Source organism: Carcharhinus amblyrhynchos, chromosome 35 (genome assembly GCF_965287045.1).
Source record: "Carcharhinus amblyrhynchos chromosome 35, sCarAmb.v2.hapA, whole genome shotgun sequence".
Classification (NCBI taxonomy): domain Eukaryota; kingdom Metazoa; phylum Chordata; class Chondrichthyes; order Carcharhiniformes; family Carcharhinidae; genus Carcharhinus; species Carcharhinus amblyrhynchos.
In genome coordinates this window covers 15277840-15305068 of record NC_137358.1, presented here as the reverse complement: position 1 = coordinate 15305068, position 27229 = coordinate 15277840, and the positions used below count along the sequence as shown (strand labels likewise).

Below are 27229 nucleotides of genomic sequence, written 5' to 3'. Positions count from 1 at the left end.
GAGCAGAAGTTTTTTTTTAGTTTAGTTAGGGCATCATGTTTGGCATGGGCTTGGAACGCTGAAGGGCCTGTTCCTGTGCTGTATTTTTCTTTGTTGCAGGAACATAGTACAGATTGTACACATCAAGATAAAAAACAAAGGATTAAAAATGAGTCGTGCGAGAGCTCGCAAAATCGCAGCCACTCCCAAGCTTGCATCACATGATCCCCAGGCCCCTCCCATTGACCTTTTTTTAACTCGTTGGGAGTATTAAGAGTTACAGAGTCAAGGCAGGTAGTTAGAGTTAATATACAGATCGGCTATGATCTAATTGTTTGGTAGAAACCATTAACGGATCCCATACCTTTATGGTTACGTTGATGTGGATTGATTCTGCAAAATGCTGTACTCTCCATCTCAAGTCGTACCATGTTCTGGAATCTGCAAGTGATGAGAGCTGTAATGCTTGTCATTTCAGTAGGTAGGATGATCTCCTCTCAATAACTATTCCTTTTCTATCCCAGTTCAAGCGGCATGTGGGCGAGAGTGAAGAAGACATTGACTTATGGATGGGGTACTGTGCATTCCACCTTGGAGATTATAGAAGGGCCATGGAGGTAAGGAAAACCTGGCAAAGAATATGAACCCTCAGGTATCAAGAACATCTTGTTCTTGTTTATGAAGTTTGTGAAGACTCCCTATCCAGCAGTGATCACTATCTCTGCATTCATCCCTAGAAGTCTCACAACACCAGGTTGAAGTCCAACAGGTTTATTTGGTAGGAAAAGCCACTAGCTTTCGGAGTGCTGCTCCTTCGTCAGGTGAGTGGGAGTGAACTCCCACTGACCTGACGAAGGGGCAGCAAGTGCTCTGAAAGCTAGTGGCTTTTGCGATCAAATAAATCTGTTGGACTTTAATCTGATGTTGTGAGATTTCTTACTGTGTTTACCCCAGTCCAACGCTTGGCATTCTACATCATTCATCCCTAGATCCAGGATGTGAAGCTGCATTATGTTTATTCTGCTGTGTATTAGCTGACTGAAATAGGTTTTTCACACCTCTCCTGTCACTATTGCTCGGTTTACTAAGCTCCCCGACAAGCAAGAATGCTTTAAAAATATTCCATTACTTTACATTTAAAACATGTTTTCTTTGAAAATCCTTCGAGGTTAATGTTATCCAGTGTACATGATAAATCTTGGGCCAAATATCTATAGCCACATGCGCTTATGCAATCTGATGGCTTGCAAGCTGTAATTCTGAACTTGGCAGTGTCAGCACTGAGAGCTGTTGGCAGGAATTTTACAGGCTGGGTGAAACTTATTTTGTGTTAATTTAAATTACCTGCACTTTCCTTGTCTGAGTTGTCTGTCTGCAAAGTTGCATCTCTCTCAAGTGCTGCCCATATTTAAAGCTGACTTGTTCAGAGGAGCAATTTACTCAAAGGAGAGTTGATTCTATTTTCCTCTGCTTTAAGCATTTAAGCATTTCATTCTTTAAAAGATGCAGCTACATATCTCTATCTCAACTACCGACTATGACAAAGCAATCCATGCTCCGTCAATCCTCTGTGTAAAGGGATTTCTTTGAACCTCTATCTGTGCGCTCTCAGTAAAAGTTTTAAATTGATGACCCCTTATCACTGAATAGTGGAAATGGAATCATCGAATCCAGCATAAGGAAGCCATTCATCTTGTTGCTTCCACTGCTGGCTCTCTCTATGAGCAATTTGGCTGGTCCCACTTTCCCATTGAACATATGAACTAGGAGCAGGAGTAGACCACTCGGCTCTTCAAGCCTGCTCCACCATTCAATATGATCATTGCTGAACCGACTGTAACCTACCGCTGATATTGTTTCACCCACTTCTTTACCAAGAATATATCTCTGCCTTGAAAATGTTCAAGGACTCTGCTTCCACTGCCTTTGAGGAAGAGAGTTCCAAAGACTCCTCACCCTCAGAGAGAAAATTCCTTCTCATCTCTGTTAAATGGGCAACCTTTTATTTTTTAAATAGTGGCCCTTAGTTCTAGATTCTCTCACAAGAGGAAATCCTCTCTCCAGATCCACTCTGTCAGGAGCTTAAATCAAGTCACTTCTTACATTGCCCCAGAAATTATTCCTAAAATTTATCTGATCATCGTTCAGCCAAAGTTTATGGCAGGTTCTCATTTTTTTTAAAGTGGGTGAAGTCTGCAAATGATAAAACAAAACTTGGGGTGGGATTGTCTGGCCCTTGCTACTGGTGGGGTCTTCTGGTCCGGCCCTTGGGGAGCAGAGTGCAGGCGTTTTCCAACGGGAATGGAAAATCGATACTCTGTTAACCTGAGCTATTCGTGTGTTATTCCTGGTGGATAAACCAGAGAAACCAGATGAGATACAATGCGTCATTAATTGATTTGCAGAAACATGCTTTGTTTTGATTAAGTGATTGGAGATAAATATCAAGTGGTTAGCACTGCCATCTCACAACACGAGGGACCTGGGTTCAATTCCCAGCTTGTGTCACTGTCTGCCTGGAGTCTGCATGTTCTACCTATATCTGCGTGGGTTTCCTCCGGGAACGCCGGTTTCTTCCCATAGTCTGAAAGATGTGCTGGTTAGGTGCATTGGGCATGCTAAATTCCTCTTCAGTGTACCCAAACAGGCACCAGAGTGTGGCGAATAGAGGATTTTCACAGTAACTTTTTTGCAGTGTTAATGTAAGCCTACTTGTGATACTAATAAATAAACTTAAAAAATGTACTGCATGTGGGACCTGATTTGCATTGCATGTGAAACAAAGACTACTTTGAAATCTAAGACTGTTGCAAGGCTCACGTGATGCTGTGAATTGACCAAGGTTCATTCTTGTGGGTTGTACACAACGATTACTCTGTCCCAGCTACATGTGATTTATGCTCCTTCTCTATTTTATGTTTTTCAGGAATATGAAACCCTGACAAAGAATGAAGATTGTCACCCTGATGTTTGGGTAGATCTAGCATGTACTTTCTTTTTCCTGGGGATGTATAAGGAGGCTGAGGAAGCAGCAATGAAAGGTGACTCCTTAAGAATGGAGAAGTTTAAATGGACTTTTAATGAAGGGATTTTGATACTGTAGATGTCAGATGGTCAAAACTATTTCCAATGACAGATGCGTCAACATCTGGAGAGCACAGATTTAAAATAATTGGTAAACACCAGGAAGGAGATGAGGAAAATACTTTCTATGCAGCAAGTTATTATGATCTGGAATGCACATCCTAAAAGGATGACAGAACCACATTCAATAGTAACTTTTAAAAGGAAGGCATTTGTGGGACTACATGCATGGGGCAGAGGAGTGATGCTAAATTGAATAACTCTTTTTTTCAGTGAGCAGAATGGCTATTTGTTTTACCATAACAGTTTTTTTAAAAAAATAGTCCGTTCTTTTTTTCATTGGACTCTGTTCCAATGTGCTGTGCACTTCATTGCTTGAGAACTCAGAAAAGAGAGGAATATAAATTGTCAAAGATGACTAGAAATTTAAATCCACTCCTCTATTTTCAGCGCCTAAAAGTCGATTGCAGAATCGCCTGTTGTTCCATTTGGCTCACAAGGTAATCTCCTCAAATTATTTAAAGTGCAAAGTTTAATACTATTGAAACCCTTATCCATGCCTTTGTTACATCTAGACCTGAATAATCCAATGCACTCCTGGCCATACTCCCCAAACTTGAGGTCATCCAAAACCTAAGTCCTAACTTGCACCAAGTCCCAAACATTGATCATCCCCATGTTAACTGACCTACACTGGGTCTCAGATAACCAACATCTCAATTTCAAAATTCCCATCCTTGGTTTCAAGTCCTTCCATAGCCTTCACTCTCCCTATTTTTGTCGTCTCCTCCTGCCTTTCAACCTCTGAGATATCTATGCACCTCCAATTTTGGCATTTTGAGCACCCCCGATTTTAACCACTGAATCATTGGTGGCTGTGCTTTCAGCTGCCTGGGTCCTTGGTTTGGAATTTGTTCCTTCAAACTCTCCACTTCTCCTCCTCTCTTTTCTTCTTTAACTTGATCCTTAAAATCTACCTCTTTGGCCAAGCTTTTGATCTTTGACCTTAGTATTTTATGTAGCTATCTGTCAAATTTTGTTTGATAATGCTCCTGAGGATAGGGCGGCATGGTACGACAGTGGTTAGTACTGCTGCCTCACATCGCCAGTGACCCGGGTTCAATTTCCGCCTTGGGTCGCTGTCTGTGTGGAGACTGCACATTCTCCCCATGTCTGCATGGTTTTCCTCTGGGTGCTCTGGTTTCTTCCTACAGCCCAAAGATGTGCACGTTAGGTGGATTGGCTGTGCTAAATTGACCTTTTGTTTCGGGGGACTAGCTAGGGTAAATGCATGGCGATATAGGGATAGGTTCTAGGTGGGATTGTGGTCAGTGCATACTTGATGGGCTGAATGGCCTCCTTCTGCACTGTCAAGATTCTATGATATTAAAAATGCTCTATAAATATTATTGTACCTTTGTATAGTAAATCATTACTGTTTTACTGATACTAGTTAGTCCATTTTCTATCTTCTGTGTACTTATGTCCCCTTTCTATCACTTTTTTTTGCTTTTTGTCCTTCCCTTTCTCTCTCTCTCTCCTTTCTCTCTCCCTCCCTATCCATTTTGTTCCACTTCCTATTTAGCCCTTCCACTTCTTTCAGTAAGTCTCTCCTTCCCTCGATTCGAATCATAGAATCTCTACAGTGCATGAGGAGGCCATTCAGCCCTTCGAGCCTGCACTGACACCAACCCCATCCAGGACCTATCCTCATAACCCCATGCTTCTACTCTGATAATTCTACACATTTGCCTTGATAATCCCCCTGATACTAAGGGTGTATTTAGCATGGCCAATCCACCTAACCTGCATATCTTTGGAGTCTGGGAGGAAACTGGAGCACCCGCAGACATGGGGAAAATATGCAAACTCCATGCAGTCTACCTGAGACCAGAATCGAACCCAGACCCCTGGCGCTGTGGGGCAGCAGTGCTAACTAAGCCACCGTGTTGCTCCAAATTACCTTTCTCTTCTCTGTTTCTCCCTTCTTTCTTTTCATGTGTTTATTTGAATATAGATATTTTGCTTCCTTGTATTTTGTGCTAGTTCAGTGATGAGAAGAGGTTAATGAACTACCACCAGAATTTACAGGACATTACTGAGGATCAACTCAGCCTGGCTTCAATCCACTATATGCGTTCCCATTACCAGGAGGCAATTGATATCTACAAGCGCATCCTACTTGACAACCGGTAATTCCTGCCTTTGTTCTTTATTCAGTGAACCAAAAGGGGAAGGAAAATAATGCCTAGTCACTGGTTACATGAGAAGACACGGTGGCGCAGTGGTTATCGCTGTTGCCTCAAAGCGCCAGGGACCAGGGTTCAATTCCAACCTCAGGTGACTGTCTGCGTAGAGTTTGCATGTTCTCCTGTGTCAGCATGGGTTTCCTCCGGGTGCTCTGGTTTCCTCCAAAGATGTGCAGTTAAGTTGATTGACCATGAAAAATTGCTCCTTAGTGTCGGGAGACTGATAGGGTGATTGCATGTGGCTACAGGGATTGGGCTGAATGGCCTCCTTCTGCACCATATGGATTCTATGAAACATCAGGTATGGTCAGAGTGATAGGGTTACTAAATACGATGACATCCTGTTAGCGAGATGGTAACAGAGCATATACACTGGCCATGAAAGTCCTGGTAGGGCATGTGTAGCCCCATTGAGTAATGGCTTGTTAATGTATCCACAGGACCCATTGCAGAAATGCTAAATGTGACAGGTTAATGCTGTATCTTAATCTCACCCATCTGGAAGTATTTTATTTAGTCAAATAATTTCATTGTTTTCACTAAGGAAGGACATCTGACAACTTCTCGGTCCTAAATTTCAGGACTAAAGCAGCAAGTTGAATTGATGCCTTGAGTTTGTGGCTATGCTGATAGGGGAGAATTTTTAGTTAGATTGACCCATCATTGATCTGTGGTAGCTACTGTTCATTGGTTTTACTGCAATTGGTCCATGTGAATGAACATCTCTTGGTCATTGGTCCAGGGCCATTGCTTATCAGTAAAGGGGTCTCTGAAAAGTCAGTGAGCATTTTGATTCTAATCTTTGGCCGTGGGTTTCGAAACAGTTTGTGAATCTGGTTGAAGATCAGAAATGATCACTAATTCAAGACCTATTCAGCCAGGTTTATTTTGAAGTTTTAAAAAAAAGTGAAAGGCCTTTTTGGAGCTTCCAGTTCCAGACCTCAAGATGCAGCATCTACTTTTCAGTTTGTATCATCTTCCTAAAAAAGCTGAGCGCTCAGCGACTCTTCCTCATTCCACTTGCTGTGCTCCTGTGTATCTCAACTTGTTGCCTTCTTTGTGTTTCACTGTGTTTATAATTGAAAAGTTTGTTTGCACGTTTCTTGAGCTTTTTGAAGTTATTTTCTCTATTCTAAAATACCCACCCACAAGGATCTAAACCGCTGGTTAACATGGGCAAGCCCACTGAAAAGGATCACTGGTCCCCACAGGTAACCATCCATCCATCCTGCCAATGGGACAGGACATATTCAGGGATGGCAATGGTGGTGTCAGGGTGTTATCTGTAAGGTATGATTCTGTGAGAATGACTATGTCAGGCTGTTCCTTGACTAGTCTGTGAAACAGTTCTCCCAATTTTGGCACTAGCCCCCAAATGTTAGTTAGGAGGACTTTGAAGGGTCAGCGGAACTATTTGTTTTGCTGTTGTCTTTTCCGGTGCCAGATGGTCCATCTGTTTTCATTTCTTTGTTGAAATTTTGTAACGATTGATACAACTGAGCGGTTTGCTCAGCCTTTTCAGAGGGCAGTTAAGAACTAACCGCATTGCTCGAGCCCTGGAGTCACATGTGGGCCAGAGTGTGTAAGGAAGGCAGATTTTAGAACATAAGAAACATAAGAAATAGGAGCAGGAGTAGGCCATCTAGCCCTTCGAGCCTGCCCCGCCATTCAATAAGATCATGGCTGATCTGTCGCTGCTTAGTTCCACTTTCCCACCCTCTCCGCATAACCCTTAATCCCCTCTCTTATCAAAAACCCATCAACCCGCGTCTTAAAAATATTTAGCGAGGCAGCCTCCACCATTTCAACGGGCAGAGAATTCCAGAGATTCACCACCCTTTGAGTGAAGAAGTTCCTCCTCAACTCCGTTCTAAACCGCCCCCCTTTTATCTTGAGGCTGTGCCCCCTAGTCCTACTGTCTTTTTTGAGCGGGAAGAGTCTCTCCACCTCTATCCTACCCATCCCATCCATCATCTTATACGTCTCAATGAGATCTCCCCTCATTCTTCTAAACTCTAACGAGCACAAGCCCAGTTTATTCAGCCTCTCCTCATAGCTCAACCCCCTCAACTCCGGTATCAGCCTAGTAAACCTGCTCTGCACTCTGTCCAAGGCCAAAATATCCTTGCGTAAGTGCGGCGACCAAAACTGCACACAGTACTCCAGCTGCGGCCTCACCAATGCCCTGTACAGCTGCAGCAAGACCTCCCTACTTTTATATTCAATCCCCCTCGCTACGAAGGCCAGCATCCCATTAGCCTTCCTGACCACCTGCTGCACCTGCAGGCTGGGTTTTTCTTCCCTCAAGGACATTAGTGAACCACATGAGTTTTTCCAACAATCGACAATGGTTTCACAGTCATCAGTGGATTCTTAATTCCAGATATTTTTTATTGAATTAACATTCCACCATCTGCCATGGTAGGATTTGAACCCAGGACATTATCTGAGTTTCTGGATTAAACTGGATTAATAGTCAAGCAATAATATCACTGGGCCATCGCCTTCCCTTACTTACTTTCAGATGGTCCTTAAAATCCACCTCCTTTACCAAACTTTTCGTCATCTGCTTTGTATGTCTGTGTGTCATATTTTGTTTTATAATGCCTCTAACATCTTGGGATGTTTTATTATGTTACAGGCTGTAAATCAGGCATGTCCAAAATGCAGCCCATGGGCCATTACCTGGCATTGACACTGCAGTACTTCCTTGATTCTGCACTGGCATGTCAGCGCAGAGATTTATGCTCAAGCCCTGGAGTGGGACTTGAACCCAGAACCTCAGAGGCAAGTGTGCTACTGACTGATGAGCCACGGCTGACGCTTCATGCTTTCCCCAATGCCCACCTGTACTTTATAGCAGACTTCATTAGCAAACGTAAAGAGTATTTATTCATAATAATTGTACAGCAGCCACATGGGCTGTAGCTTGCTCCCAAAATGTCTCAGGCTAGGAGCCTTTCTCTCCATGGGGTGATTCCGTACTGAGTCCTGATTGGTTACCAAGGTCAGGTGACCCTTACTGTACCATGCTGCCCTTAAAAAGACAATCACCACACCATCATTAACTCCCCACAACCCCCCACGCCTCATTCTTGACATTATTACTACCATGCTCTTCTTTAGTTTAATCTGGTTCTTCAAACTTGCTAACTTTTCCCTTCATGTTTTGCTAGGGAATTCATGGCCTTGAATGTGTATGTAGCACTCTGCTACTATAAACTGGATTATTATGATGTATCCCAGGAAGTTCTGGCTGTCTACCTACAACATTACCCTGACAGTACTATCGCACTGAACCTGAAAGCCTGTAACCACTTCCGACTCTACAACGGCAAGGCAGCAGAGGTAACCACCTGAGCTGAGGATGGAGACTCAGACTTAAGTTTTCCTTCATTCCCACAACAATCTAGTTGAAACCTACACAAAAGCTTCCCTGGTAGCCTGCTTAAATGGTCATTTACCCAGGCCCTTTGAGCGATAGTAGAATCACAGGAAAGCTATTTGTAAGCCTGTCAAATAAAGTGATGGAGGCAATTACTTGGTGGAATCATTTAAAGATCAATAGAATATGGAAAGGGTATTCAAGGGACTTTCTGGATTGATTAATTCAAATGGGTTGAAGAATTATCTGTAAGTATCTTGTGGAAAGCATATTTTTCAACATTAACAAGATTTTAACAGCAACTTTTATTTATAGAGCATTTTTAATGGAATAAAATTTCCCATGGTGCCTCATAGCAGCAGTATAAAACAAAATCTGACATCAAGCCACATAATGTGACATTAGGGCAAATGACCAAAAGCTTGGTCAAAGAGGTAGGTTTACAGCATGTCTTAAAAGTGAAAAGCAAGCAAGAGAGGTTTAGCAAGGGAATTTTAGCATTTAAGACTTAAGTAGCTGGTTGGAAATTCCAAAATCCCTTAATTAGAAGTCAATGTATGTCACTGAGCACAGGGGTGATAGGGGAATGGGATTAGGCGTGAGTTAGAGTATAGGCAGCAAAGGTTTGGATGAGCTCAAGTTTACAGAAGGTGGTGTGCATAGTCAAGTCTAGAGGCAACAAAGAGACATTACTTTAAGACACTTAGGTATCTGCCATGGCTCAGTGACAGCATTTGATTCAGTAAGTTACATTTACATTGCTGTCAGGAACTTGCACACAAAGCTCTATTGAAGTGTAACGCTGAGAGAGTGCTACATTGTCTTTTGGATGAGAAACTAAACTGCTCTTTGGAGAAGAGCAGCTGGGTTCTCCACAATGTCTTACCCTCATTCAACTCCTAAAAACAGATTATTTGATCATTATCATATTGCTGTGTTCATGGGACGTTGCTCTGTACAAATTGATTGCCATGTTTACCTGCAATTACAAAAGTGGCTACAGTTCAAAAGTACTTCATTTGTTGTGTTTTAGTTTGTCCTGAGGTTGGGAAACACATTTTTTCCCACTGTATAATTTGGCAAGCTTTATCTGGAATGTTTTTGAGTGGGAAATGATGGAGTGGTTTCCAGCCCTTTTTTGTTTTATTCCATCCTTAAAGTTACAGATCCAGTGCTCAGAATGGACCGGGCAAACCCAAATCCATTCCTTGCTTCAAAAACCAAATTCAGATTTCAGTTGAATCCAATGCAAGGTCCCCACAAGAGAGATAAACAAAATCCAAGCTGACAAGATGAGGCATTGCCCCCCCATCTTGGACCTGACCTGACACTTGATCTTAGCAGGCTCAACAGGTCTGTTTCCAGTTGCAAATCTAATCTGGTCTGCTTAAACTTATCCACACCAATGTCATTCTGACCCAGCAAGAAAAATGATTTTAAATACTCTCGGTTGACATGGGGCAGAGGTATTAATGTCCAATTTCAGTGGGAGCATAGCACTGGCCACATCTTAACAGTTGCTCGTTATACATCTTGCCCAATCTTGATTTTCCATTGAAATCAAGCAAAAATTATTTGCATCAGATTTCCCAGTGGGCGCCATCTTTTCAGTCCACTCCGCCAGTGGGAAGGTAGCACATGAGGCTTTTGAGCTGTTGGGTTTGCGAATCGGGCTTGTGCCAAAAGCCATCCTCAGGCTACATTACTGGTTTTCAGACCTTTTTGACACTTTGGGGTTTTTTTGTGAAGATTGCACCCCCAGGATGTTTCAGGCAGCAAGAATCTTCCTGACGCATTCACACTTACCACCTAACCTGTTGGACTTCAAATATAGGCAATTGTCTTCCCACCTTTTGCTAAAGATCACAGGAGCAAAGAGTTAAACTTTGTCGGGCTGGAATGGGAGGGAGGTCATGGAGAAATTTAGTGTTCAACTCCACTGGGGAGCTCGGAGCCAATGTAGGACAATGGAAATCCGAGTGATGACTGCGCTGGACTTGGAGACAGGCCTAAGGGGACAGAATCTGAGCAGAGGAATCCATTTTGAACATTAAATACGAAAGGGCCAAGGGAGGTTACGTGACTGATATTGAATGGCAATGGAGTCGAGGAAATGGATCTTTTGTGCAAAGTAACTTTGGAAAAGGTAAACAGGAAATAGAAGCAAACCAAAAATTCAGGGCAGTGCTGACCTGGGTGGGAAGATTTGACTTGGTGGGCAAGGTGTAGAAACAGACTAGGTGGTTTCAATCTTAGTGACAAAGAAACATACGAACTCCTTGCAACTTGGGCTGGATTTTGGCTGCAGGGATGGGTAACCCCAGTCAGGAATTTTTCTCCCATTCTCTCATTTGCCTGGATAAAAGCATCCTGAAATATGTGATTTTCACTGCAGAGACTGGAGACAGGCCACCAACTTCAGAAGCAGAGCATAGCTGAATGCAGCTGAGTGCCAAGGTGGGCTGCTAAACAGGCTCTCTTTGATACTCTGGGACTCCATCTGAGTTGTTTTAGAAGTTATTAGGTCCTCTAGGTCTTCAACCCTACTCCCACCCCATATCCTCTGGTCCTGATATTGTCCATGCCAATGTAGTGTCCTTCATGACCACATCCATTCCTCATTTACTCCATGTCACTTCTATGGAGGTATACCTAGTATCTAATATGGGCATACCTCAGGATCCTTGTGGTAAACCTCTAACAATCTAGTACAGCTCTCGCTCCTAAAACATGATGAAAAAAGCCCCATTCCAAAGATCCATTCAAAACTTTTAAATCTCCTCAAGTTATTAATTTCTCAAATGTAAACAGACCTCCATTCAGACCCTCTGTCAAAGACAGCTAGTCCTTTAATGGGTTCTTTAAATTGTCAGTCAAGTTGACTAACAACTTAAAGAAGCTACTAAAGGACCCAGATAATTGTGGCATTTTGAAACGCAGCCAGCTGTTCATACTGATACAATGATACCCCTGGGAAAAATGTCAGCAAGGAACACTATTGAAACTGCAGCACCAGATGCAATTTCTCCCAACCTACAGAGGTCAGTCAAAGCAGTCCAGTAACTTTATCAACAGTGACAGAACATAAGAAATAGGAGCAGGAGTAGGCCATCTAGCCCCTCGAGCCTGCCCTGCCATTCAATAAGATCATGGCTGATCTGAAGTGGCTGAGTTCCACTTTCCTGCCTTCTCCCCATAACCTTTAATTCCCCTGCCTACCAAAAACCTATCTACCCGCGTCTTAAATATATTCAGCGAGGTAGCCTCCACCACTTCAATGGGCAGAGAATTCCAGAGATTCACCACCCTTTGAGTGAAGAAGTTCCTCCTCAACTCTGTTCTAAACTGCACCCCCCCCCCCCCCCCCCCCACTTATCTTGAGGCTGTGCCCTCTAGTCCTGCTGTCCTTTCTGAGTGGGAAGAACCTCTCCACCTCTACCCTATCCATCCCTTTCATCATCTTATACATCTCAATAAGATCCCCCCTCATCCTTCTAAACTCTAACGAGTACAAGCCCAGTCTATTCAGCCTCTCTTCATAGCTCAACTCCAGTATCAGCCTAGTGAACCTCCTCTGCACTCCCTCCAAGGCCAAAATATCCTTGTGCAAGTGTGGCAACCAAAACTGCACACAGTCTATTCTATTAATTAAAAAGTGGGGGTACTTAAAAAATATGATAATTGTACAGACCTTATCTACCCTTCAAGAGCGTTTACTTCTAATCCATCAATTCATTACGCCCACCCTGTGGATTAAGGACCTTGCAACAGTTAAAATGGTGCCTGTTAGAACTCAGCACAGAGCTCAAATGGCCCTTCTGACTTTGGCTTTCTTCCTGTATGAATCACATCTCACTCCTTCTCCTCAACTGACAAAAATTGGATGTTTTGGAACTGGGGGTAGGAATGACGTGTCTGGGTCCCACCTGCCATTTGCAAAGGTCTACAGATCTCCCCAGACCAATGGAAATGTGGCCCTCAATGTCTGACTTGAAGAGAAATGTGTCTGACAACGAACAGGCTCTCTAAGGACAAACCTGAAGAGTTTTACTAAATTATATTCAAGAGCTGGAACAGTGCTAGAACCCACCACCTTCCAAGAAAGAGGTGCAAGTTCCACCACGATGCCACTTGACAATCGGTTACTGACATGGCTTCCAATAAAATGTGTCAACCATAAATAACCATGCAAGTGTTTTACTTCAGTAAAATTTGTGAAAGGTTGTGGCTGTGAAAATTTTAAAGAAAATAATGACCCTTTTGTGTTGCTTCAACAGGCAGAGCTAAAAAATTTGATGGACATTGCATCTCCTGTGTTTGATTTTGCGAAGGAGCTTATTAAGCACAACTTGGTATGTATATAAACATCTCCCTGCCTGATTGTTGTTCTTAAAATATTTGTTTTGTAAGGCAACGGCTATTACCCTGAGAATGCTAAAAGTTCAACCACACCGTATGGAATTAGAATCATGTATCAGCCAGTAGGATGTTACAGGTGGGTTTTTCTGTCCACACTCACCCCAGGACCAGAAAATCCTGCCCGAGGTCAACGGACCTTTGCGTGGTCTGCCTCCGCTTGCTATGATTGCTATGGTGGGCAGGACGGGAAACTTCCACTCCAGGGATAAAAATAAATTACTGCAGATGCTGGAATCTGAATCCTAAAGAGAAACTGCTGGAAAACCTCACCAGGTCTGGCAGCAACTGTAAGGAGAAAAAAGAGCTGACGTTTGAGTCCTGATGACCTTTTGTCAAGCTTTGACAAAGGGTCATATGGACTCAAATTGTCAGTTCTTTTCTGTCTTTACAGATGCTGCCAGACCTGGTGAGATTTTCCAATATTTTCTCTTTTGGTTCCACCCTAGGGATTTTTTCAAATTTCCTGATCATTTTCTGGCACAAACCCAACAATTTACTCACATTACTTTGCTTTCACAACTTGAGATTTGAGTTCATGACTTGTAGTCCAGCATAAGGCACTATAGAAAAGCAAGACTTTGCCTGTACCATAAACAATGCTGTACTTTTAATAATACAAGTAAATGTTCTTTATCTAACCAAGCACACATGATTATTTTTAATTTCTGTAATTAAACAGTTAATGATGTCAAATCTCAAGTATTCTTGCCAAGATGAAATATTGCAGAGGCTGGAAATTAGAAATAAAAACTGAAATAAAAAGCAGGAAACTCCACCATCTCTGGAAGGTCATCAACCTGGAAAGTTAATTCTGTTTCTTTCTTTCTTTCTCTCTCTCTCTCTCTCTCTCTATACAGATCTCTCTGACCTACCGAGTATTTCCAACCATTTTATATTTTAATCTCAGTTAAAAAATGAGTATTCTTCCTCAGAATAATAGGGTTCAAACTATTTATTGGCACTTACCACAAAGAAAATGCAACTACTAGTGATAATTTAATATGCACCTACAATGATGCTTGGGTTCACCGGAGAATTCAAACACGATAGAGGTTTGATGTTAAAGATTTTCAAGGTCTCCTCAGACTCTGGTATCTCTCTTAACCTCCACTCTTTTACTCCGTTTTTTTCTCAATCCTGCTCTGTGAGAATTCACCCGTTTCATAGGGTTACCTAATTTGGCACGGTGACACAGTAGTTAACATTGCTGCCTCACAGCGCCAGGAGCCCAGCTTCAAATCCAGCCTTGGATGACTGTCTATATGGAGTTTGCACGTTCTCCCCATGTCGGCATGAGTTTCCTCTGGGCTCTCCAGTTTCCTCCCACAGTCCAAAGATGTGCAGGTTCGGCTGATCAGTCATGCTAAATTGCCCATTTATGTCAAGGGGACTAGCAGCGTAAATGCATGGGGTTATGGGGATAGGGCATGAGTGGGATTGTTGCTGGTGCGGACTCAATGGACCAAGTGGCCTCCTTATGCACTATCGAGATTTTATGTAGCTGCTTCTTGAGCAAGGCTTCACCTTGATTGAAGTGTTTATCAAATCATTCAACTAGAGATAATTACAGAGAGGTTAATGAACAAAGTCAACATTATCACTTTTCTGCCTTCCTCCCATAGATGTGTTCCTTCTGGAATTATTATACCCAGCTTAGGCCTTCAAGAATAGATCAAAATTGTAACTTACCAAAAGTCATTTAACAGATATAACGATTTCCTATATCTTGTGTTCCTTCCAAACACTGGTAGATAAACAGCAAGAGAAGACCCCGGTATGTCTGCTCTCAACAAGGGTAGTCTGTCTGATGCTGCTGGATCATTTCTCAGCTAAAGGTTATCCCTGCCTATTCAGTGCAATATGTCTTAATTCCCACTCTCCTTCCAATAGTAATTCACTTAGCAACTCAAAGTTAACAGAAATAAATTAATACAAGCAGAAATATTAATACAACCTTTCCTTACTGCCCCTATCATCCCTTGATGACCTGAAGTTATAGACTAAGCATTATTTAGTTAGCATCATGTATTCAACTCAATTCTGTCAAGCAAATTTGTGCCCTCTTGGTTACAAAACATTGTCAAAGTATTATTCATTGCACATTAGATAAAATTGATTTTTGCCAGCTGAATACGGAAATATCTCTGAAGCCTCCAATTCCAGCAGCTTTTATCCAGTTCCTTTTTAGTTACAAGTGCTTTTGTTGGGAGTCCTTTCCACTCCCATGGGGAAGAGATGGAATTCTTCGACTCCTTAGTCTCTCACTTGATCCCTATCTCCATACTCACTATCTGAGTTGATAGCCTTACATTTACAATACCTGTGTCTTGATATTTAAAGAAGAATGCTAGTTTTCCATCATAATTTCTGCAATTAAACTAAGTTCACCTCTTAGACTATCTCCACCAATCAGTGATCTCTCAATCTTAAAATAACCTTTGACAATCTATTTTGAACCCATCACTGATTTGATATCCTTTTGGATGGCAGGTGCCCAGGTTTGCATCTGCTATTCCAGTTGTGGTACCACAAATGATCTGAACACACTTGGAACCTTTACTCCAATGACCATGAGTTGTAGCTTGACCTGTGTAGCAATCACTAAGTGTCATCATCATGCAGATATTATAGCTCTGGACTTTGCCACCTTTGCAAGTGAGTTGAGACAGTGGTAGAAAATGAATAAACTGGCTTTTAATTTGCCATTAACTACCTAATGGAAAGAAACTGTGTCCTTGGTATCTCCAGCTGTTTTATAGATAACAAGTCAGGTGCTAAATGCAGAAATGGCTTTGCTTTGCCACATTTACAGCAGGAGCCTGAGAGGAGTAATGTTTTCCTGGTGTTAGTTTTATTGCAAGCTTGTCCTAAATAAAATAAGATTAAAGGTTTGGTTTGAGAATATTCCTTATTTCTGGTGCAACTTGTGTGTTGAATGTCATCTCACGCTATGTTTTCCCTTTCTGACTTCTTCAGGTGGTGTTCCGGGGTGGGGAGGGCTCCCTACAGATTCTCCCACCACTTATTGATGTCATCCCTGAAGCCAGGCTCAACCTAGTCATTTACTACCTTCGGCAAGGTAGGTACTGTGTCACACGACGAAGATAACAAACACTCTAAATTAGACATTTGAATCATAGAATCATCATAGAATTCCTACATGCAAAAAGAGCACATTCAGTCCAACGAGTCTGCATTAACCACAATCCCACCCAGGCCCTATTCTCGAAACCCCGCGTATTTACACTGCTAATACCCCCTAATACCAGGGTCAATTTACCATGGCCAATCAACTTAACCTGCACAGCTTTGGATTTTGGACTGTGGGAGGAAACCCACGCAGACATGGGGAGAATGTACAAACTCCACACAGACAGTGACCCGAGGACAGAATAGAACCTGGCACTGAGAGGCATCAGTGCTAATCACTGTACCACCATGCTGCCTATTTGGTAGTATAGAACTTGAGAATTGCTGAAAAAAGAGACAAGGTATCAAAGCTATCTGCTTAGCTCACAAGATTAAAGGTTTGGTTTGAGAATGTTCCTTATTTCTGGTGCAACTTGTGTATTGAAAGTCATCTCACGCTATGTTTTCCCTCCCTGACTTCTTCAGGTGGTGTTCTGGGGTGGGGAGGGCTCCCTGCAGATTCTCCCACCACTTATTGATGTCATCCCTGAAGGATAGCTCGCAAGAAATTCTCAGTAACAAGGGAGCAACAATTTATACTGCATGAGAAGAGAGTACTCAGTGGTTGCCAAGTGGAGTCTGATTGTTGGTGTTGCCATGGAGAATGCAGCATGGAATAATTAACTACCCAGTATTGTTTAAATTCAAACCAGACAGTGTCTTGACCAGATACTGGTTGGTCAAGGCGCTGTCATTAAATTGATTTTCGGTGTAACTCTTAACACAATCAGGATTGTTTAGCAGATGTTATCCAATTGCAGAATCACATTTAATGTTGGACCCTGTTTTAAGTTTCGCAAACGTGGGCTGGTTGGGTATGGTCAGTCGTTTGCCTGTTGTGAACAGATGAAAGGATGTGTTGTTTGATATGATCCACCAATCATTGGCACAAACGGCCTGTTTACTTGGCATCACACCAGCTCAAATTTATATCCAACATTACTCATCAGTGCGATAAACAAGCCCTTTTGGCTTGACGGCAGCATTTTGCTCATGCTGAATACCACTCGTGTTGCTACTGCATTGTAACAACATACAATGGCTAGCTTCACCTGTTGCTCAAATCTTTGAGACACCTCGCCCTTCCAGGGTAATGTGAGGTAGGCTGGGCACTTTACAGGATTGAAAGTGGGAGCTGTGGGCCCATTTATGAGTTTGCACGATATATAGCAAGTGAGTAATCACTTGATCAGATAATCTGATCAGGGTAGCATTATCGTGCAGGATGGCTTTGCTGTGCCCTATTTCGACATCAAGCTTGCACAGTGAGCAAATGACTGGGCCTGATTTACGAGAGTTGTTGATAAACCTAACCTTTTCATGCATGGAATCATAGGAATCTGAAAGGGATTTGGAAAAGAGCTGTGAGACACCACAGGATAAGACAGCAGTGTTGGCCTCCCTTTTTAAATGCTGTCTGCAAAAAAGACACAAAACAACAGCAGCAGAAAGAGCCACAACACCAATGCCTTAAGAACAGAAGCTTATAACATTGTACGATTTTCAAAGCTGCTCCTTTTCAAGTCTACCAATGCAGTAGGGAACAATGGGGCACCTTGGGGGTTGTTGTGTGGGTTTTGCAGGGAGGTGGATGGGATTGGGACTAATTTTAATGTGGAAAGGGTATTTCTGATATGCAAAGGGCATTCCAACCCCAAAAATAGTAACTTTTCCTTCCCGCCCTCTTAAAAACTTTGTTGAAAAAACAAAGCCCATTCTCACCTGCTCGTCAATGCAAACCGTGTTATGGCATAAACAGCATTATATTGGGGTCCACTGGCTTGCAAACAAGTTCAATTGACCCAAAATTATTTATTTGGATCTGGTGGCCTACTGATTTCAGTGTCTTCCCACCCACCGAGTATGATGGGGGAACAGCTCAGGGATGAGTGAGCCAGCCCTGGTATTTTACATTTCACCCCACCTTTGAAAAATGGCTGGTGGAGGAACTGTAAAATCCAGCCCAAAATCCTAGAGCACTACGAATAGATGCTAATGAAAATCCAAACTGCAGACAACACGTTACTGGGATCTTTAGAAAGGGACAGGAGACACCAAATACTTGAACAAAAATCTCCCTAAGGCCAGACCCCCACCCTGGGAAAAAGTCAATTACAATTGCACCTCATCAAAAAAGTGTAATGAGAAGGGCTTGAAGCAGAAAACTGTTGTGGGCAAGGTGAACGTAGTAAGATTAGCGTAAGATTAAAGTGTGAATGTCGAGGACTATATGCAGAACGTGTGCTCCTGTCTCTCTAGCTTTATCAGGAAAGCAACGTTCAGAAACAAGTAATCAAGATTCATTTTCTTCCCCATGTGGCAGAGACATGTCATGCCCAGTAAACACATGCACTATACATAGTGTTGTGGAATATTCTGGATCTGACCTTTTTAAAATGGACCATGCTGAGCTGCAAAAGGGTGCTGCTGACGGTCACCTGACTCTCAGTCTGTAGATTCAAAAACTGCCACTGTCCTGAAAGAACTCAGTCCAGACTAGAGGTGTCACTACCCATCTGATGAGACCACCTGAAAAGGTATTTCCTGACTTGCATGGGTTGTTCTGAAACCAAAATGGTGAATGTCTGCACACAATAATCCAGGTTATGGTGAAACTTGAGTGAAAACATCATTTTTTTGAAAGGAGCTATGAGAAATCGCATGGTAAGGCAGCCACGTTGGCCTCCCGGTTTAAATATTTATGTTCAGCCTGTAAAAAGACAAAGAGCAGCAGCGCTTGTGCCTTAACTGGAGACTATAACGTTGCATGATTTGCAAACCTATTCCTTTTCAAGTCCGCCAATACAGCAAACAGACCTCCTGGGAACAAGTAACTATCTCTATGATCAACGGAAAGTTCATCTCATGAGCGAGTCCTACAACAAGTCGGGTATACAGCTTTGGCTATTGAATTCACCACTCTACACATCAGGAGGGAAAATCAATTCCTTCATTAAGCCTGCAGCATGTATTTTCTAAGACCAGCCAATCAAATGAATTACAAACTATTATTTAATAACTTGTAAAAATGCACTATTCTCTTTAACTCTATTTCCGTATGTTTGTGTGTGTGTGTGTGAAGTAGCAGTTAATAAAGTCAGTCTTTAACCCTAGAAAGCCTGGTAAAATTGGCTCCTTTTAAAACATAAGTATTGGGATTGAGGAAAAAGTACCTGTGAAGGAAGGGATAATTTTAGATTAAACTTGTTGCAACCAACAAAGGAGGTTGAATAAGGAAAGGAAGCCAGTTCATCCCTCCTCACCCTGGGCACAACAATTTGAGGGTTCTCATCCAGGTTCACAAATTTGGAAAAAGTCACCTGGGGACCGGGTTAACAACCTGGGATCAACAGTTGACCAGAGGTGCAGAGTTCGGGAAAACTATAACTTGTTCTGAAGTCAGGGCCTAACATGTAACCTACATTTTCTCTCTTTGAACTGACAGCTGCTGTGACTATCAAGTATTCTCCACTTTTAAGCCAAATTGCTCCTCTAGGTGAGGTGATGGCCTAGTGGTATTATCGTGAGACTATTAATCCAGAAACTCAGCTAATGTTCTGGGGACTTGGGTTCAAATCCTGCCATGGCAGATGGTGAAATTTGAATTCAATATTTTTTAAAATCTGGAGTTAAGAATCTACTGTCCATTGTCACAAAAACCTATCTAGTTCACTAGGAAAGGAAATTTACCTGGCCTGGCCTACATATAACTCCAGAGCCACAACAATGTAATTGACTCACATCTGCGCTCCATGAGCAACTAGGAGTGGGCAATAAATGCTGGCCAGCCAGCAATGCCCCATGTCCCACAGATGAATAAAACAGTTGTTTTTTTACTGTTTACCTTGCTTTGCTAACAGTCTTGATATCTTGTTACAGATGATGTACAGGAGGCCTATAATCTTATCAAGGATCTGGAGCCAACAACTCCTCAGGTAGTCTTTGTTCAGTACAACCAGTGTAAGACTTGCATGGTGGTATTTTTAGGCAAATGCTAATGAATAGCAATGGACAGTCGGATTGACTGAGGCTTGTGGAATATCCTTGTTGTGCTTGGTTAGCAAATCCAAAGTGTTTTGTTCATGCTGATCTTGTGCATGCTTTGGATTATATATGTCATGATTGTATTTGTAAAAGTGCAGTTGCTGTACACCTCAGAGTTCAGTATAATGTGACTTCTAGCTGTGGTATCTTGACAGGGAACTGGAGCAAAATTGTCCCTGTATTTTAGGATGATTTTTACTCCTGTTAGGCATTAAAAAAAACAAAATCAGTTCATTTGGATCGAACAAAATGCTGTTTTTTTTTAAATTGTCCACACACTCTGGGGTTAAGAAATGCATAACTATTCCTTTTCAAAAAATGCACAGTTTTAGGTGAGTCTGTCTTTTCTAACTTAATCAAACTCCACCCGTTGTATGTTAGAATGTGACCGGTGACACAACTTTGTGTCAGATGTATTGTAAAGTAAAGTAAAATTTACTTATTAGTCACAAGAAGGTGTATGTTAACTCTGCAATGAAGTTACTGTGAAAATCCCCGAGTCACACTCTGGCACATGTTTGGGTACACTGAGGGAGAATTTAGCACGGCCAATGCACCTAACCAGCACATTTTTGGACTGTGGGGGGGGGGGGCGAAACGGAGCACCCGGAGGAGACTCACGCAGGCACTGGGCGAATGTGCAAACTCCACACAGTGGCCCGAGACTGGAATTGAACCCGGGTCCCACCACTGTGCCACCTGACCAATGAGAACAAGCTGTAAGAGTCAGCTGACCCAGTAAACCATGGAACCAATTACAGAATGATGCGATGGTCAACTGACTCACTATTAATAAGTACCTGTTGGGAATTGTGGGTAACTTGGATTGGCCCAGGGCGAGGTCCCAAGGTTGGTGTAATGAAGTTTCTTTGATTTATAAGTGGAGTAAGTTTTGTTTTTTTTAATTGTCTGCATTTGAAGAGTTCCTTCTGAAGAAACATTGCAGACTGTGAAAAAAACTCTTGGCATTGGATTTGCATTGTTGAAAGGACACAGCTCTTGACCTTAGTAATCTATCAACCCCCAAATCATTCTGTTCTTCCACAATTCCTAGCTTCTCACCATTGGCTCTGATCAGCCTGTGTGGGTGGAGTTTCTAATATGGAAACTAATTGTAGGCACACTAAGTAAATACATAATGCTTTTGTGTTACATTTCCTTTGTTATTTAATGCTGTGTTAATCAATGTACTTTAAGGAGATTACCATTTTTGCTAAGGTAGCAGATAGAGAAATGTTATATGAACAATTTACATTTGTTCACTACCGCAGTAATGAAAGTCCCTTACACATACTGGCATAACACAGTTAAATATACTTCACATGTAAATTTACTTAAACCATCCAGCATAATGGAATGACAGGATTGTCATATAAGGAGAGATTGGGTCGACTGCACCTGTATTTACTGAAATTTAGAAGAATGAGAAGGAATCTAATCGAAACTTATAAAATTCTGACAGGACTGGACAGGCTGAATGCAGGGATGTTGTTTCCTCTGGCTGCAGGGGTGTCTAGAACAAAGGGTCACAGTCTCAGGATATGGGGAAGGCCGTTTAGAACTGAGATGAGAAATTTCTTCAGTCAGAGGGTGGTGAACCAGTGCAATTCTCGACTACAGAACGCTGAGAAGGCCAAATCACTGAACATAATTGACAAGGAAATAGTTATAGACTCAAGGGGTATGGGGAGAACACTGGAGTATGACAATGAGATGGGGGATCAGCCGTGATCATGTTGAATGGCGGAGCAGGCTGGAGGGCTGAATGGTTGCCTCCTATTTTCTATTTCAATAATTCAGTAATCAACAACGACTTGCATTGGAGATTTATAGAATCCCCACAGTGCAGAAGGAGGCCATTCAGCCCATTGAGTCCCACTGACTATCCAACCAGCCCCACATCCCACCCTATCCCCATAACCACATACGTTTACCCACTAATCCCCCTAACCTATACATCTTCGGACACTAAGGGGCAATTTAGCTTGGCCAATCCATCTAACCTGCGCATCTTGGGACACTAAGGGACAATTTAGCATAGCCAATCCACTTAAGCTAATTTAGAGAAGGAAAGAAAGCTCCACCAAGCCAGGAAGATTTAGGGAGGCAATTTTGGAGCTCGGGACCAAGGCAGCTGAAGACCCAGCTGCTATTGGTGGTGTGGTGAAAATTGGGGATATGCAATAAGATAGGAATAGGAGACCTTCCTTGTACAAATTGGGATATGGGCAGCGGAGATTTGAATGAATTTGAGATTATTGCGATCAGGGAGTGGGAGGCTAGCCAGGAGAGCACTAGACCGGTCTGGAAGTAACAAGTAGAGGAGGGCTCAGGGTTGAGGCTGAGGCAGAGATTCATCATGTCATGGAGGTGAAAGAGGCCGATCTTGGTGGTAGGGAAGATATGGATTGGGAAGCTCAGCTTGGGATCAAACAGGATGCCATAGTTGCAAACTGTCTCGTTCAGCCTCAGACAATGGTTGGAAAGCAAGGTCTGATTGCTTGGGCCTGTGGCAGAGACAAGACAATGGCTTTAGTCTTTCCAGTGTTGAACTGGAGGAAATTTTTCCTCATCGAATATTGCACACTGGACAAATGATGCAACAAAGTCAAAGCTGTAGAAACTAATCAACAAATTAAAGCAATCACAGTTATCACAAAAAATCTTCACATTCTGCATTGTGATGTTGAAGTTATAAGAACAGTTTCCATAAATTTGGCTTTTATTCCTTTGAGTGTAGAAAATCTAGGATGATCTGATGAAGGTTTTTATAATGTTAGAAGTGTTTGATAGGGTAGGTGCAGATAAACTGTTTCCTCTGGTGGGGGAATCGAAAAGAAGGGGACATAATGTTAAAAGTAGTTAGGCAGCAATAGAGGGAAATCAATGAGCATGTTTTCACGCATAGGATGGCATTACGCAGACACATACACACACATACATATTGTTTGTGAATATGAGTATTGAGGGATCATCTTTCTAATGGCAGTGTCTATTAATCATATTTTACTTACTAATCAGAAATGCAAGTAGTCACATTGGGCTGGTGGCTAATATGACCTTAAGTTCTCAGCCAGTACTGCACTGCTGCAGTACCAAATCAATGCCACCAGAGGCTGTAAATGAGCTCAAGGCTGTTGGTACTTCCAGAGATCAGGGGAGCAATTCTCCCCAAAAAAATTCTAAGTGTTGTATTTGCATAAAAGAACAAAGGAAAGTACAGCACAGGAACAGGCCCTTCGACCCTCCAAGCCTGTGCCGATGATGATGTTCTAACTAAACCCTTCCGCATTTGTGGAAGGCTCTATTGGCCTTGGAGGGAGTGCAGAGAAGGTTCACTCAGGTGATACCGGAGATGAGGGGGTTAGCCTATGAGGAGAGATTGAATGGGTCTGTACCCGGTGGAGTTTAGAAGGCTGAGGGGGGGGATCTTAAAGAGACATATAAGATAATAAAGGGGCTAGATAGGGTAGAGGTCAAGAGATTCTTCCTGCTTAGAAAGGATAGCAGAACTAGAGGGCATAGCCTCAAAGTAAGGTTGGGCGGGGGGGGAGCAGTTTAGATCAGATTTGAGGAGGAACGTCTTCGCTCAAAGGGTGGTGAGTCTCTGGAATTTTCTGCCCATTGAAGTGGTGGAGGCTACCTCGCTGAATATATTTAAGTCACGGGTAGATAGGTTTCTGATAGACAAGGGAATTAAGGGTTATGGGGAGAAAGCGGGAAAGTGGAACTGATCCACTTCAGATCAGCCATGATCTTGTTGAATGGCGGGGCAGGCTCGAAGGGCTAGATGGCCTACTCCTGCTCCTATTTCTTATGTTCTTAAACTAAAAAAAAAACTTCTGCCCTTACTCAATCCGTATCCTTCTATTCTCTCCCTATTCATGTACCCATCCAGATGCCTCTTATAATGTCAATATAATTCCTGGTATAATGATGATGATCATCCCATGTACAAATGATAAAGCTGTCTCAACCATAGTATCCCTACAGTGCAGAAGAGGCCATCTGGTCCATCAGCTCCGCACCGACTCTCCAACAAAGCATCCCACTTAGACCCTCTCTCCTGCCCTATCCACGTAATCTCACAAGTTTGCCATGGCCAATCCATCCAATCTATATATCTTGGGACACCAATGGGCAATTCAGCACTGCCAATCCACCCAAACTGCACATCCCCACACACAGGAGGAAACCCACCCAGATATGGGGTGAATGCACAAACTCCTCACAGCTACCCAAGGCCAGAACTGAACTCAGATTCCTGGAGTCATGAGGCAGCAGTGCTAGCCACTGTGCCCTCTGTACAATGCCCTATGTGCACTATGCACAAACGGGTCATATCCTGAATCTCTTGTTTTTTTTTCTAATAGACTTTTCGCGACATTATCAAAACCAGCAGTGCTAAAATACTGCTCACTGCAGTCTATAACAGGCCCTGAAACACATCAGCTTGGAGAGAGGCACAGTTCCTAATACTTTGCGGACCATTCTAAGTGATGAAAATTATTTTCAAATAAATGAAAAGAGTGATGAAGAAAATGCCTCAGCAAATGGAAAACTGGAGTAAATCTTGCTGGTTTTTGCAATGGGAGTTTAAAATGAATCTCCCATGCTCTGCGCACTGCAGAGTGCCTCGTGTGAATCATACTGAAGATCTGTGGGCAGGGCCGGCAGCATAGCGCTGAGTGCTCCACTGTGCATGCGCCTATTGGTCAGTGCTGAGATCAGCACATGCGTAATGGCCCGACATTGCCAGCCTCCCAATCGCTGGCCAGCTCAACAGACACAGCCCAATCGTGTTCCCCCCAAGACATGTCCGGGCCAGCCTTGACCCTCCCCCAGTCCGTCCTGATGCCTCCCACTCACCCCCATGGCCAGCCCTGATCGCTGGCCACGGCCACCCCCCGCAGCCGCCTTGGCACTGTCCAATGCCCAATGGAGTCTTTAGCCCCAGGCCCACTAATGAGATTCAAAATAGATTTAAATGTGTATTTGAATTATTTTTTCAGTTCCGCGCTGATTTCTGGCACAGAGCTGATGGTGCCGGAAATCTGTCTGCAGGAGAATCACAGAGGTGTGGTATCCAGCAGAGCTCACAACAGGCCTCTGATCGAGCCTCCCAGTCCGGTATGCTACAAAAGCAGCGCAGTGGGGTGGGAGAATCCGCTCTGCCGCCTCTCTCTCCTTTCCCACCCCGTCCCCCCCAATCCCCCCCCAGAGATTTTTTTATCAGCAACTGCTTCGATTTATATTGAACCTTCAGTGTAGTAAAACACCCGAAGAGCATTATAAAACACAATTTGCCATCAGGCCAGTTGAGAGATTAGGGCCTTCATTTTTATTTTTATATTCTTCACCATATTTCTTGAAGTCTCATGGCAGAAATTTTCTGGGATGTTTTAATGGCTCCTTTGTTACAGTGTCGCAGTGCTTGTGTGTGGTGTGGCATGTGCGGTGAGGTATGCGCGTACGTGAGATGGTGTGTGTATTGTTTAAAGTACAGAAAGCTCTTTCAGTAACGTGTGAATCTGAAGGGAAGACTGCTTCTGTCCCTCCAGGCCAAGAAGTTTGCACATTAATGCAGTGGATCTCTAGATTAATGGACCGTGTTTTATACAGCTTTGTCTCTCTTCTCCCTTACTAGGAATATATCCTGAAAGGCGTGGTGAATGCAGCTCTTGGGCAGGAACAAGGTTCGGTGAGTCAAATCCATTATAAATGATATTGATGGAGGAGGATGGACGAGTGCTCCAGTGTGCTGTACAACGGACATGGGGTTACATTCATTAATTCTCATGATTCCGGAACTGAGGAGAGACGGAAATTGTGAATTTGCCTTTGGGAAAGTTTTGATGTGAACCGTGCACTGGCGCACCAGCCAACTCTTTCACGTCTTAGTAATGGTTGTCAGATTTCCCACTTATATACTCCATAATATCATGAAATTATGTGGACTGCTGTGTGCTGCCTTCTGTTCCTTTGTTATTTCTCTGTTGTCCATCTGTGACTGTGCCTTCAAACACTACTGTCACATAAGCAATTCACACCACGGTTTTGAATTTTTGCCAGTTCATTAGTAATGCGCTCCCCTCAGCGTCAGCAATTCTGTTAGGAAATAACAACACTGGGAACCAACATGATGTTTATAAATACTTCGTACACTACTGCACAGTCGGCCTTCGCTGAGCCATTGACACACCACACTTCCTGTATAATTATTAACATTCTTGTTTTTGAGAAGGCCATGGATGCAGGCCCCACTCTAGGACTTCAGTGCAAAACTGAGAGAGTGCTGCAATTGCTGTCAGTTGGATGAGGCATTAACAGAAGCTCTGCTTTTCAGATCAGATAACTGTAAAATATTCTACAGCAAAAGAGTCTCTGGATGTTCTGGTCAACTTAATTCTGTTAACCAGTACTACAGATTTGCTGGCTGTTGGTTTAAATTTGCTGGTTGTGGGATCTTTACTTTTTCACTGCCAAAGTTGCCAGCATTACAACAGAGAATGCATTTCCTGCACAATACCTTGGCTGTGAAGCACTTTGTAACATTGTAAGGATGTTATGCAGTTAAGCTTTCTCTCCACTAGTGAGATTCTCTGACTGACTGTCGAACGGGTGCCACTGACTGAAGCAGTGACATCGTGGTATTGTCACTGGATTGGTAATCCAAAGACCCAGGGTAATGCTCTGGGGACCTGGGTTTGCATTCCACTGGCAGATGGTGAAATTTGAATTCAATAAAAATCTGAAACTAAAAGTCATTGTCAATTGTCGTAAAAACCCACCTGGTTCACTACATGTTCGATATGTGATGTTAGATTGACAGCAATGTAGTTGACTTTTAACTGCCCTCTGAAATGGCCTAGCAATTAGG

At 42.8% G+C, this 27229-nt stretch overlaps 1 protein-coding gene across 4 annotated transcripts in view; it reads left to right on the top strand.

Moving 5' to 3' along the window:
• Positions 1-27229, top strand: part of ift56 (intraflagellar transport 56) — a 63715-nt gene that overhangs the window by 9859 nt on the left and 26627 nt on the right. For all 4 annotated transcript variants that reach the window (XR_013889848.1, XM_080217436.1, XM_080217435.1 and 1 more), the window contains exons 3-11: positions 504-596; positions 2906-3020; positions 3514-3563; positions 5110-5255; positions 8489-8660; positions 12975-13049; positions 16093-16195; positions 20185-20240; positions 25997-26050. Coding sequence is in view for 3 of the 4 variants with exons in the window: in XM_080217436.1 (XP_080073562.1) it covers positions 504-596; positions 2906-3020; positions 3514-3563; positions 5110-5255; positions 8489-8660; positions 12975-13049; positions 16093-16195; positions 20185-20240; positions 25997-26050 (864 nt within the window). In the remaining variant the exon portion in view is untranslated. The remainder of the gene's footprint in view (positions 1-503; positions 597-2905; positions 3021-3513; positions 3564-5109; positions 5256-8488; positions 8661-12974; positions 13050-16092; positions 16196-20184; positions 20241-25996; positions 26051-27229) is intronic.